The 14,561-nt window shown below is 34.0% G+C and overlaps 1 protein-coding gene across 2 annotated transcripts; it reads left to right on the forward strand.

The window, feature by feature from the left end:
* Nucleotides 1–203: 203 nt before the first annotated feature.
* NDC1 (NAD(P)H dehydrogenase C1) lies at nt 204–9,721 on the forward strand. 2 transcript variants are annotated; one of them, XM_088122998.1, is made up of 11 exons: nt 204–372; nt 862–1,055; nt 2,840–2,935; nt 5,840–5,906; nt 6,012–6,195; nt 6,323–6,416; nt 6,515–6,727; nt 7,499–7,906; nt 8,111–8,187; nt 8,534–8,637; nt 9,462–9,721. In XM_088122998.1, exons 1-11 carry the CDS (start codon nt 324–326, stop codon nt 9,599–9,601), a joined length of 1,626 nt encoding a protein of 541 aa, XP_087979124.1. In that variant the 5' UTR covers nt 204–323; the 3' UTR covers nt 9,602–9,721. The 2 variants fall into 2 exon arrangements, with proteins under 2 accessions (XP_087979124.1, XP_022149412.1); XM_022293720.2 differs by having other exon boundaries at nt 205–372; nt 856–1,055.
* The last annotated feature ends 4,840 nt before the right edge of the window (nt 9,722–14,561 follow it).

Consider the following 14,561-nt stretch of genomic DNA (forward strand, 5'->3'; position numbering starts at 1 on the left):
ACATTTTCAAAATACACCGATGAAAATGAAATCCAAATCTAAATTACAGGATCAAATAGTATTTTAACCTAACATTTAAATCGAATCGATGACTACTAGTATCAATACAAAAGTTGTGAGAGTAGATGAACTAAAATAAGTAAAATTTGAAAGTACGCAAATTGACAATTAGAAAATAAAGAAAAAAAGGATTCACTTTTGTGAGTTCTCCGTCCTTGCTACGTGGAATTAGAACAGCCACTTTCCACTCCCCACTTTCCAGACCTTCTCCTCTCCTCTTCTCTTCTCTTCTCTCCAAGAATCTGTACTTGTTGCAGTTATCCATGGCGCCGATCTCATTATCTTTTTCTGTCACACTCGGAACCCTCAATTGTAAGCTTTCTTCCTCTCCCTCTTTTCACGTCTTCATTACAAGAAAATGGATTTTTGAACGATTTCTGTTTGTTGTGAAGAAAATCGTATATCTCTCCCACTCTCTCGCAAATAATTTTCAATTATGGTTTCTGGAAATTGCGGACGTATTCCAAAGATTTTTCGATGTTGGCCGTTGATTTTATTTTGCTTTTGTCCTTAATTTTTGGGAAGCCTGATTTTGCAGCACAAAGATAGATACTCGATTGTAAATGTTTTAATTAGCTGCCTGTTGAGAGCTAACCATTCTATTCGAACTGTTCGTGACAAGATTGCTGCAAATAAATTAGCAGAATTTTTGCATTCATAAGGAATTGGTATAACATTAATAGGAATTCACAAAGTTGGTATTACCTAGACAATTTGTGCACCAAAAAGTAAAGAAGCAATCTATGGTTTCTAGTCATGATGAATTGTCCATTCTGATTCTTCCCGAGACTGTAGTTTCAGGTGCAACGTGTCGATTCGGTAAACTTTTTCCAGGTTCTTCGATAAGACTTGGAACCAATTTTTGTCCATTCTCAAGTTCTCGAGGGAAGGGTATCAAATGTACCATTTCAAATTCAACAGAGAAAGATGGAGGTGTTGCAGAGATATCTGAAAGTGAACCGACTAGGCGTTTTTATACTTGGCCAGATTACAAGGTCGGATGTTCTCTGATGATGGTTTATATATAGTGGTCTTGTTTATTCTGACATTGTTGAATTGAGTTGGTGTAACATACTATTTTTATAGTTGCGTTAGATTGCATGAGATATGAGTGTAGTTTACATCAATTTATTTCCATTTACTTATGCCATTTGACTATCTTAGAATTGCAGCAAATAAAAGAGCGAGTTGTTAACGGCATCATACTAGTTCATTGGTGTTGTCAATCAAAAATTGTATATTTATTTCAGAAAAGTTCCCTAAATTAGATTTATCTTGTAGTCAGTTTCATTTGGCCTGGACTAATTATTTACTATTGGTTACTCCTTAGCTACAATAGTTAAGTTTTATATACTACAAATTTTATGTAATACACAGTACGATTGATATGATTTATGCATCTTTTTATCATATCACTTCATTGTTAAATAGGTTTTGGTTACATTGTAAGATAAAGGGGCACCTTTATGGTGCTAGGCAGAGGTCAGAGGAGTTAGGTTAGTTCCTTGTTATCATGAGCTAACTAAACCTTGGCTTCCTTCTTCGACACAATCACAAAATGTGCCTTTAATACATTCATATTCCTTAAATGGCCTTCTAAAGAGTTCAAACTGCTGTCAATAGTCATGCACAATCCATAGTTGTCATTGCAAAGCCACAAATTTCTTACTCATAGTAGATTATTGTGATAAATTGAACATGCATAGAATTAGTCATCGGAGTTCATACTAGGACCAAATAGCCGCTTTACTATCCCATCCATCGGAACTATGCTAGAGCTTGCACTTCAAGACTGATCATTGTCATATCTTGTTGGTCTGTGTCTGTTGCCAGAATCCTACTCATAGATGTGTTATAATTTTGCCCCATCGTATGATGGGCATTGATTTTTTTATTCTAGTCACTTAATAAGTTTATTAGGGCATGAGGTGAGCCAAGTTCATACTAGGACCAATTAGACTTTATTATCCCATCAGAACTATGCTAGAGCTTCCCCTTCAAGACTGATTGCCATATCTAGTTGGTTTGCCACAAGAATCCTACTCATAAATAGTATTATACTTTTGCCACAATGTATGATAAACATTGATTTCTTGATTATAATCACTTCAGAAAATTTATTAGGTATGAGCGGAGCTCCATCTATGAATTTCTGTAAACCATTTGCATTAATTACATTTTGGAGCCGGCTCTTTCATTGAAGGTAGTCATGCTCTCCAAGTTTTACTTTAGTTTACAGCCTGAGATAAAGAAGAGAAGAGCAGAGTAGGTTTTACATATTGGCTTTTCAGATAAACAAGGGTTTGGAGATTGGGGAGGTTAGCAGTTTGGTGGCAGACGAAGATCCTGTTAGAGCTCTAGAACTGGTTGGGTTTTCCGCATTGACACAGTCTCTGGTGACAAATCAAAATTTAATTACAAAGCAAAAGAAAGGGAGATGTGAATGATGTATAGTCACAGGTAAAGGAATTAGGTCAGAGCCTTGTTATTGTAAACTAAGGTCTGTATATATGTACATATAAAAGAACACAAAGACTAATGGTATACACGTGGAACACAACGAACAAATAACAGTATATGTATATCATGCAGGAGGGTAGTTATTCATTCTGTCCAACATTATTGTATCTGAAATGTGCACTTATGGTACTGGTTCCTTTAGGTGTATTTTCAAAAGTTAATGTGTTTTATCTTTTTGTTCTTTATGGCAATTCTTTAAATTATATGTCAAGTGGATTAAGCCAAAGTGCTAATTTGTAATCTAATGTTGAATTCACAGAAGCCAAGAGTGTGCATTTTAGGTGGAGGATTTGGAGGATTGTATACTGCTCTGAGACTTGAATCTCTTGTCTGGCCAGAAAACAAAAAGCCTCAGGTAATTTGCCCTTTGATTAGTTTATTAGATTCTATAATGTGATATCTCCATGTCTCACTTTCCTTTTCCCTTTCCAACAAGTCAAACAGGTTGTGAAATGTGAATAACGAGTAAGTGCAATATTTACAAAAAACAAAGTGATTGTTGCCTTTTCTGACTTATTTGATTTGCTGTTTTTGCTGTTAAAATATTTCCGGCCTAGAAAGCAGATCTAGGATGGTGGGCCTTGTTGCTGGCAACCATAGGGTTTCTGTGCGGCTAATCTGATATTAGCCCATACAACCCCTACACTTCTCATGAACTAAGAAAAGATTTTCAATATTTTTAGCTGCATCATGCATGAATATTGAATACTTTTAAGGCAGGATTAATATATGACCACAGTTGGGGTTTAAAAGATGTTGGAAATCTTTGAAGATTATCCGTATTTCCTTGCAATTTGGAGTAATGATATCTTAGAAACATTTTCTTAGTGTTGATCTCAATGGGGACATCCTTTGGCAAATAACAACTTAAAATACTTTTTTTCACTTGCACTGGGTTTTTTTTTTTCCTTAATCAAATTAGCGATATTATCAGGCAGCGGAAACATAACTACTAATTTGGAAAATTAGCGATATTATCAAACTTTGGATTCTTTTGGTATATTCTGTAATTTCTTTTCCTTTGTGATTGTACTCAATGTTTTTATTATGATAAGTGATACCTTGTCTACCCTTCAATTTTCTAACCTTCTCTCAATGTGAAGTATGTTCTGTGCAAAAATGTATCTTTAATTTTGTTCACCAGCACAAAAAGTTACCTTTAGAAAGGTTAAAACACAAATTCGGTCCCTGAACGTTTATTAAAGTAACAATTTAGTTCTTGAACTTTCAAATGTAACAATTTAGTCTATGTACTTTAAAATTGGTTACAATTTCGTCCCTATCATTGAAAATGATGTTAGATTTAACAAAATCTGATGTGGTTTATTCATGTGTACAAATTAAATGGTCAATTGTGTGGGTCGGTTCAAACTTGGACCATCTCCTTCTTCATCTCACAGATATTTGTGCAAAACACACAGCAAGCTCCGAGGACCACCGTCGGAGAGATTCAGCAAGCTGCATCCACATTTGTGGTTCAAAAATAGATTTCAAATGTTTTAGGAAATGAAATCTGGGATTCAATTTTGTACAAATTCATTGGTAGACACGTCAAACGCCAACCGGAGAAAAGTTCAAACCTATTTGATGTTCTGAAGTTAAAAGATGAAGAAAGAGGAAGAGGGGAAAAATGGAGAAACCTTTAATTATATTGTGGGCGTGAGAATAGTGAATTTATTTGAGTTGGTTTCGTTGCTGCTGTTTCTACTACTCTAATCTTGAAAAAACAGCAGTTTTCAAAGTTTCCTCTGTGGCCATCCCCTCTGGAAATTTAATCAAAACATCTCGAAGCACAAAATCGTTCACATTCGTAATGGGGGCATAGTGGATGAGAAATTCCAGATCTCGTAACACGCCCATCATTATCACCTACGGATAGATCACAGTCTTTGACTGCACTCTCACCATCTTGTCGCTGAAGATTATCTTTAACATCCACATCGAACCAGCCCGCCATGTCGCCGCTGTCGTTGTTGCCACCTACCTTGTTTGGCTTCTTCTGGTCCACCGATGTGGTGCTCAGAGCTTGTTGTGTTCTGCACAATATCGGCAGGAAGGAGAGATTCGATCCAAAGTTTAATTTCTAAATTTTTGGCATTCTTCACGATGAGATGCCGTTGGAGAATGACCTGAGAGTCGTGAAAGGTGGGCATTTTTCCCCTTGTAGTAATTCAGTTCTTTTTTTTTAAGTTCTAAATTGGTCCAAGTTTGAACCAACCGAGATTGAACCAATCCGCACAGTTGGCCATTTGTACACATGGATAAAGCATGCCAGATTTCTATTAAATCTAATATCATTTTTAATGGGAGAGACTAAATTATAATCAATTTTGAAGTCTGGGGACTAAATTGTTACTTTTGAAAGCTCAAGGACTAAATCGTTACTTTAACGAAAATTTAGGGACCAAAGGTGTTTTTTAACCCTTTATAAACGTTGGTAATTGGTATACTTCTAAAGTAGTTTGAAATTAATTTAACATCTTTCATTTGACTCACTTCATTCATTACGCCAAATGCTTGCAGCCATTTTGCCCAATTGTTTCTACTAGGCTGGAGCAACATTTTGATATTTGCTTTCTGTCTTTTTGGAAAGAACTCAACACATTGTATCATGGAGGCGTCTAAGCCAAGAATGGGTTCTTGATAGGAAATTTCCTTGTCTCACATACCACGAAATTCTTTCTTGGTAGATGACAAAACATTAGGATAACACATCCTAGCAATCTTATCATTTAATTGCTCACCTGTTAGCTATACCTGTTTCACTTAGCGTGTAGATGCCTCTTTTTGATAAATATGTTTTACTAATGCATATTGCTTTATCCCCGAATTTTCTATGCACGGATACCTGGCCTCCTGACTAATTATTATATGAGCAATAGCACAAGCAGCTTGTCATGTTTGAGGCTGAAGTTCACACAATATCTGCTCTCTTTTTTACTCACTGAACCTGCAGCAGACTAAATTTTTTTACCCTTTTGAAGATACGTATTTTCGTGCAAAATATGGAAGGAGAACTAATGCATGTCTCTCTTTCCTTGACTTTCTGTTTCATAGTTCAGAATTTTGACAAAATGGAAGCTCTCACTGTTTCAGACAATCATTTTCTTCTTCACTTATTAGCTTGCTGAAGAGTATTATTTACTAGTTTTTTTGGCATTTTGTATTCACTCCCTACCGGAGAAAATGTCTGGGAAGTAATTTCAAGTTACTAGAGGTTCATTTAAGATTGTCTTTAATGTTATTGAAATGGAACCAGGTGCTGCTTGTTGACCAGTCTGAACATTTTGTTTTCAAGCCAATGTTGTACGAACTTCTATCTGGAGGTTTGTCTTTTGATTTGTGCTGTATAGAATTTACACCACTGTGGGATCATGTGCTAAATTCGCCTCAATAAAAAAAGAAAAAATTATTGTTCCATTTGAATACAGAAGTAGATGCATGGGAAATTGCACCTCGCTTTTCTGATCTGCTGGCCAATACTAGCATCCAGTTTGTTCAAGATAAAGTGAAACTATTGGACCCCTGCGATCATTTTGATGCAAGAAATCCCAAAAGTGCTAGTTGTGGGGGAACTGTATATCTTGAAAGTGGCCTCCACATTGAATATGATTGGTATTTCTTTAACTTTCCATTGGACATTCAAAATCTTCAAGTAGAGTATATAGTTTTCCTCTGGTTGTTCTTGCTGGCATAAAAAAGGTAGTCTCAACTTTTTCTCTTATGGGGCTTGGACAGTCAGGTTGGTTCTTGCCTTGGGTGCTGAAGCTAAACTTGACCTTGTACCAGGGGCTTCCGACTTCGCGCTACCTTTCTCTACCCTCCGGGACGCACAAGTGAGTTAACTCTTCCAAAAGAATACCTCGGCTGAGGTGCAATCACTTGTACTGAAGTGAGTTGTTTAATTTATGTTTTGATACTCCTTGTTTTTCAGAGGGTTGACAGCCGGTTGAAAACCCTGGAGAGGGTTAACTTTAGTGAGAAATCCTTGATTCGTGTGGCTGTTGTTGGTTGCGGTTACTCTGGTGTCGAGTTAGCTGCCACAATATCTGAGAGATTGCAAGACAGAGGGTTGGTGCAAGCGATTAATGTGGAGACTGTGATCTGCCCTACTGCTCCACCTGGGAATAGGGAGGCTGCTCTTAAAGTAAGTTATCAAACTTGGGACACAACTAAATAGGAGCTAATCGTTTCGAGATATATCTAGAATGAGTTTCTGTTAAATGACCCTTCATTATGCATGTCAAGTAAAATTCTTATTTTCTTTGCAATTCAAGCTATTGAATTTTAATTCCTCATAATTGAATATTAAAGGCAAAAGAGTATCTTGTGTTCAACATATTTAAGTGAAAAGTTCGTTTGTTGTAGGGTATCTTCAAAGATGCTGGTTTTAGTATTCTATTTTTAGAATTAGTAATTTTCAAAGTACAAATAGTCTTCAATATTTTAGATTTTATTGAAGGTTAAATAGTTAGCCTAACGTAACCTAAATTTACGTTTTTATTTGATAGATTTTTTATATTGTTAGCCAAAAATAAGAAACCATTATGTTTATTTAAGCTATTTCATTGTGCCAAGTTTGTTTGATAAATGTTGAAGAACGCAATTAACTTGTATAAAGAAAATAAGATCTAAAAGAGAAAAACAGTTTTTCAACACTCTCCGAAATTAAACTTTTTCGAATTGATTCAATTGGATATGAAAGCAATTTTCTTTTTATGAAATTATTCTCAATGTTGGTGAAAACAGAATATTTGGGTTAAGAACCTAATAGAATAGGCTTTTTCATGTCTTCACATGTTTCATACTAGTGCAAACTATTTATTCCTATGATCTTGTTGAAGGAAATTCGAGCCTAAATCAAGATTTGTGACAACATATATTCAAATTAAATGTGTTAATCTTGCTATCATGTTAGGTTCTATCATCTCGCAAAGTCAAACTTCTCCTAGGTTACATTGTCCGCAGTATTCAGAGAGTGGATGATGCAGAAATCTCAGAGAAGCTGAACAACAACAAACCAAGCCAAGGCACTCAATCAGATCTTGGTTCAAGTAGGTATAGGTTAGAACTTCAACCTGCTGAAAAAGGATTACAAGGTCGCACCCTGGAAGCGGATTTAGTATTATGGACTGTTGGATCAAAATCTCTGCTTCCTACACTGGAACCTTCTGAAAATTACCGTGAACAGCTTCCTCTGAATGCTCGGGGGCAAGCGGAAACCGATGAAACTCTTCGTGTTAAGGGCCATCCACGGATATTTGCGCTCGGTGACTCGTCTGCACTAAGAGATTCAAATGGACGGCTTCTTCCTGCCACGGCACAGGTATGAGATGCATATATATATATATGCACATATATATATATATATATATATATATATATATATATATATTCATTCATTGTAATAAATGCCTCCTTAGCATTTTCTTTAATTTCCCCCTGCCCCACTCTTTATTTTATTTCATTTTTCTAAATACGTTTTCTTGAAAGTCGTCGATTTGAATATATGCTCCCGTTCTCCAAGCAGGTTGCTTTCCAGCAAGCAGACTTTGCTGGTTGGAATCTCTGGGCTGCCATCAACAACCGTCCTCTTTTGCCCTTTAGGTGCGAATTTCTTGATTTAGTTGTTCTTGGCCGTATTCACATTTTTTCTTCCTCGAGTAAGAGTTTGCTTGGGATGCTTTTTAAAGTGTTCAGTTAAAATTTTAAATTGGGATAAAAACTAAAAGTGTTTTCAACCAACTAAATCACTTCTAAAATTTTAAGTAATCAAAGGTGAGAAATGCTAAAAGTAGATACAAAATGCTTAAAAGTGCTTTTATATGAAACATATTGATATAGTTAGTTTTTTTCCCATAAGTGCTTACATAAACGTGTTTCATTTAAAAATATTAAAGGCATCTCAAACTTACCCTACCAAATTGTTGTACTTGGTCTATTTGACTTGCAGGTATCAGAATTTAGGAGAGATGATGACTTTGGGTAGAAATGACGCTTCAATTTCTCCGAGTTTCATTGATGGTTTAACCTTAGAAGGTCCAATTGGTCATGCAGGTACGATTGCTTAGAGTGAGTTTGAGATGACCATTACATTTAAAAGTGCTTTTTAAAAATTCTAGGGGCACTTGAGGGTGATTTTGGCAAGACTAGTTAGTGAGTTTGAGATGATAATTACAGTAAAAAGTGCTTTTTAAAAATTCTAGGAACACTTGGGATGGGTTTGGCCAGACTAATTAGTGTTTTTAGTTAATTTAACTTTCACAATAGTGGTTACATACTGCTTTTAGAAATTTTAAAAGCATTTATAAGTACTTTTTTAATTTTAAGTGTCTTTAGAGTCATTAGAGTAATTAGAGTAAGCACTTAGAAACACGAGGTGGTTATAACCATTGTTTCACCTCTAATCACTCAGGTAAAAAAATCATCCTAAATTCATTCTTATAAAAGTGGGTTGGGAAGTACGTTTAAAGTTGAGCAAAAGTATTTAATTATAAGCACTTTAATCAAAAGCGTTTAGTAACAAACACTTTGATGTTTAGTTCTAGGTATTTTTTAAGTGTTTTGCATGAAACATCGGCCAAAGTCACTCACTCACAGAGCACTTTAAAATACTTCTTAACTTTTTCTTCGAGTCGATTTTGAAATGGAAATGCTTTTGACTGTTACAAAAGCGCTCCATGCTGAAAAGCCTATTAGGACTCTAAAGTACTTTTAGAAGTACTTAATTAATATTGGTTCTCTTTATTCTTTATATAAAGAAAAATACACCTCTCAAATGTTTTTGTAAAATCACACCCGCGTAGGCGTAGGCGCTTTTGGGCGTGTTCGTCTATAATAATAATAATTATTATTATTTTAACATTATGTGATTTTTGCAGCTAGGAAAATAGCATACTTGATAAGGTTACCAACCGATGAGCATAGGCTTAAAGTGGGGATCAGTTGGTTCACAAAGTCTGCTGTAGATTCGATTGCATCAATACAAACCACTTTAACTAATGCCTTTTCATCTCAATAAACTCAATCTCAGTGTAATTAATTGGCCACAATTCTTACCTTAAAATATCCATCCAAATGTTGATATGTTGTAATGTCTATACATTTATGGATTTGATATGGATTCGAGACCATTTTCTTATTTTTTTTTATTATTATTGTTTTTTTCCCTCATAATATGGTATCAATGGTGAGGCAGGAATTTGAATATTTGATTTATAATGTTTTTTTTTTTGGTATTTTAACATCTCAATAGATTAATTGATTTATAATTTTTTTTTTGGTATTTTAACATCTCAATAGGTTAATTGATTTATAAATTTTTTTTTTGGTATTTTAACATCTCAATAGGTTAATTGATTTTTCTATTTTTCTATTATATTATAGAACTATTGATGAAATATTTAAAAGATGATGCTAGTGAGATGTAACTAGTGAACAAAAATTCTAAAATCACGGAAATATATATTTTATTCATTTCAATATATATATATTAATTATTTCTATGATTATATTGGAATATGTCAATGTTGTCAATATTTTTAATAAAGTTTTATTTAAGAGTTATTTTTATGTAATTTATTACTTTGCAATTTTACACTTTCTTGAACACATTAAGTCGGGACATTTTCGGCTTTTTGGTATGATTGATGATGTGGCTTTTAGGGTTTAGTTGGGAGGTTATCTAAAGTTTGGCCATTGGGTTGTTTGAGGTCAGTTTTTACTTAATGGAATTTTGAGCATTTGAGTCTTTTTTTCAATTTGGTCAAGAGCGACAATCCACATCTTACCTAAAAGGCTGAAATTGAATTAATTTGAGGGTTTTAGTGTTTGTGAATTAGGGTTTTCATATATCCAAATAGGTTCTAATTCCAATTCGTAGGGGCTTTCATATCACAAAGTTTGAGATAGTGACCTACATGTTACTAAGTATATCGAATAGATGATATCATATAAAATAGTTTTTCAGGCCTATTCGGATGACTTTATAGCTTTATATTTGTTATTTTTTTTTAAGAAAAAAGTGATATTAATAATTATTTTCTTCAACATAAATACACAAAATGGTAGAAATAAATAAAAAAAATCAAGTGGCCTGAGTAGCGTCCCAACCTTTTTTGGTGAAAAGGCTTGAAATATTAAAATTAAAATTAATAAAAAGTGGCCTTAAATTCAAGGGGATTTGTAATGGGTAGCATATAAATTTTCTATATTTAACAATATAGCATGCCTTTTTGATATTTTCAGATATAACATTTGTTTGAAAATCCTGATTTTAAAATTTTCAGTATTCCTAAATTACCCTTTTCAGTTATCACTTCGTTATTATATATCAAACATATATCACATATATATCAGGAGTATAACTGACAGCATTAGTATATCAGAAGTAAATCAATAGTATATCATAAGTCAATTAGTTCTATATCAGTTGTATAATAGTAAATCACTATTTTACCTGCTTTAACCTTTTGTCTTGTATTTTATTTTATTTTTTTGATCAATTAGAAATCAGTAGGTATTGGCATGCATGAGAAAACTTGATACTTACTAAAAATGAGAAAGAAAACTTGAAAGGAACGTCAATGTGAACGTCAATGGTGATTTTCGAAGTTACTGTGAATGAGAAATCAATTAGAAATTATAGGTAAATAGAAACTTAGGGTTTTTCTGTATATCAATAATATATCGGTGATATATCAAGTATACATCGTACATATATCAATAGTACAATTAAGTTTTAAATATCAAAACGAAATTAGCAACAATGTCATTCTTAAAAGGTTTAAACATCATTCTTGGGTATCAACATCAACATCAAATCAGCAGCAAAGTCCTTCAATAAAAAACTTAAAGGTTTCAACATCAAAACAAACCAGTAGCATAAACCAAAAGTAGACTAACAATATCATTTTTAAAATTCTATAAATGAAGAAGCATAAGTTCCAACAGTCTAGAAAAGCGTAAGTTTCATTCTTGTATAATCTTTAGGTAAAAGCTTGGGACATCAATCTTCGTAAAAAGTAAATCAATTTCATATCATATGTATATCAAACATATATCACATACATATCAAGAGTATATCTGTCAATCATAGTTATATCATAAGTAAATCAATAGTATATCAGAAGTCAATCAGTTCTATATCACCTATAGTAGTATATATCATAGTTATATCAGAAGTAAATCAATTTCATACCATATGTATATCAAACATATATCACATATATATCAGGAGTATATCTGTCAATCATTAGTATATCAGAAGTCAATCAGAAGTAATTTATTGTTGGTTCGGGCCTGCAGGGTATACTTGTAATTTACAACGTGGACCTCCGTTTTTTTGCAAAAAAAAAAAAATGCTATATTTGAAAAACTCAAACCTTGTTGTTATTTTACTTATTTTCCTAACTTTTTTTGCCATATCTCAAGTTGCCCCTAAATTCAATAAGAAATTATATTATATATATATATATATATATATATATATATATATATATATATATATATAAGAAAATTATATTTAGATAACATTTATTCATTGAAAAAAGACGCATAACGTTTATATATATCTACAAATCCAAATTAATTTGATATATTTTTATCCTCTTGATTGATAATAATTTTATTTTTAGATTTCTGTTATTTAAAAATTATACTTACTTCCTCATAATTTTTTTCCAGGACAACCCACCTTTAAGATTGAGTAAGTATGATGCACCCATAAATTGACTGTTGGGAGGCTGAAATGCCAATTGTTGAGGCCCGAGCTCCTTCGTTAGGAAAGGGCACGTGTAGAGCCAACAAGCCGGGGAGAGATCCTTGGACAACCGAACGAGCCTTAAGGTTGAGCTATTATGGACGACATATCTAGTTAATAGTACAATTCACACAACGCCTGACAAGTCATCTACCCACATAATAGCGGATTAGACCAATGAGACAGGAAACTACCCACTTGCCGACTATAAATACACCTTCATTTCACCCAATCAAGTATGAGAATCACGTTGATTTGCTTAGTTCATTTCCTAAACTAACTTGAGTGTTAGAGTAATCTACTTATTTTTGCAGGTCTCCCAGTTCCAGTCGCTTCGAGTTAGCTCCCCTGGACCTTACACACGTCGCTCCACGATGCTTGGGCAGATTCTTGCATCAACATCGACGAATCAATAGAACTGACAAAATCCATCCAAATCGAACCAATTTTTCGGTTTACTATGTTTTCGCTTCGATTCGTTTTTTTTTAAATATTTAAAATCGAAACGGTTGGTCTAATTTTGATTTAAAGTTTAAAAATCGAATCTTAACCTTAACCGAACCGCACAAATTTTTTTATTCTATTTCCTATTTATTACTTCTTTTAGTATTGATATTAGACATCGTATTTGAGCTGACTTTCTTTTTATTTTTTTATATTATATATTATTATTATTATTATTTATTTTAGTTTATTTTAGTTAGTTTGGTTAGAAAAGCTAAATTTTATTTTATTTGTTTTATAAGGTAAAGCTTTAATTAAATTAAAGAGTTAGATTGGTTAAATGGAATGTTGATTTTATAAAATAATGAATTAAAAAAATTATTTTTAAATACAAAGATTTTGTTTGATTTTTTCCTCGTCAAAGCTGTTCCAATGTGACATTTTTTTTCTCATATTCCTTCTTTTTTTCTTCTAGATTATTTATTTTTAGCATAGTGCACTATTGCCTTGTGCCTTATAAGAGATGGAGGAGTCTGAGAGCAAAGACTAGAGCGAGAACGAAGAGAAGAAAATAGTAGATTACAAGTTTTGTTTATAATTTAGGAAAGTCCAACTTGCTCTGGTTAAAACACTCATTTCCTTTTTCGTTTTTCTTTTCTCTTTCTTTCTTTCTCCACAACTCCACCATCTTTCATCTTCCCCTATATTTTTCCACCTTAGATCTACACCTCTAGCAACACCCAATATTCCGACAAACCACGATCCAGCGATGGCAGAACTTCCAGCGACACCCAGATTGCTGGCGGGAACCCGACGATGGTGCGATTCCAGCAGGCTTTGACAAACCCAGCAACAAACCCACGACAGTAGTAGCTACAAGATCAGGTGCTTGTTTACGACCTCCAACGCTTCTTCACGGATCTACCAACTTCGGTGACCTCTGGCGGCACAAGACTCGTGCTTCTTCATGACCTCCGATGACATTGCAGATCCGATGATGAACCCACTCCGGCGAACCCGACGACCCAAATCGCCATCTCGATGTGTTTTCCAAGCAGTCCCACATGAACTCTAGCGATCTCTATCATTCCAACCATTAAAACATCCTAGATGAGTAAAAATGGGTTTTTTTATTTAGGTTTGGCACCTCTCTTCACCAACTAACAAAGGAATCCCCAAAAATATTCATCGTGTGAATGCTTTGAACGAGGGATTAGTAGGGCCAATGAAGCACAGACACATTATTTTTTACAAAGTGCCCATGTCTGACATGTGTCAGACACGGATACTTCCAGACATGCTCCGAACACGTGTCCAACACGAAAAATAGTGTGTCCATTTTATTATAATTATTTTTTATTCTAGACACGTGATGGACACTCCATAGACACGCTGTGGACACACTGAGTTTATGGTGCTTGCCATAACTGGTGGTTGTTCTCTGTCAGCCTTTGTACAAAGGATTGTCTAAAGATGAAGAAAAAGAAAAAGAGATTGAGTGACAAAAGAGAAAAAAAAAGAAGTTGGACAAGAAAGAGAGAGAGAGAGAAGCAGAAGAGAAGAAACTTCCAACGATAGAGAAGTTGAGGAAAGAAAAAAACAAAAGAAGTAGAAGTGACAAAATTCGAAGAGGATGGAGAAACAAATAAGTGTTGGTTGCTGTATGCAACATTCCTTCTCCATGTTTGACAGATGGCAATATTTCCTTTCTAATAAATCAAAAGTTGACAGTATTTTCCATGACTAACAGATATCTACGTTTACAAAAGGACAGTCA

This window comes from Momordica charantia, assembly GCF_013281855.1.
Source record: "Momordica charantia cultivar OHB3-1 chromosome 1 unlocalized genomic scaffold, Mcharantia_2.0 BLBB01000001.1, whole genome shotgun sequence".
Lineage (NCBI taxonomy): Eukaryota > Viridiplantae > Streptophyta > Magnoliopsida > Cucurbitales > Cucurbitaceae > Momordica > Momordica charantia.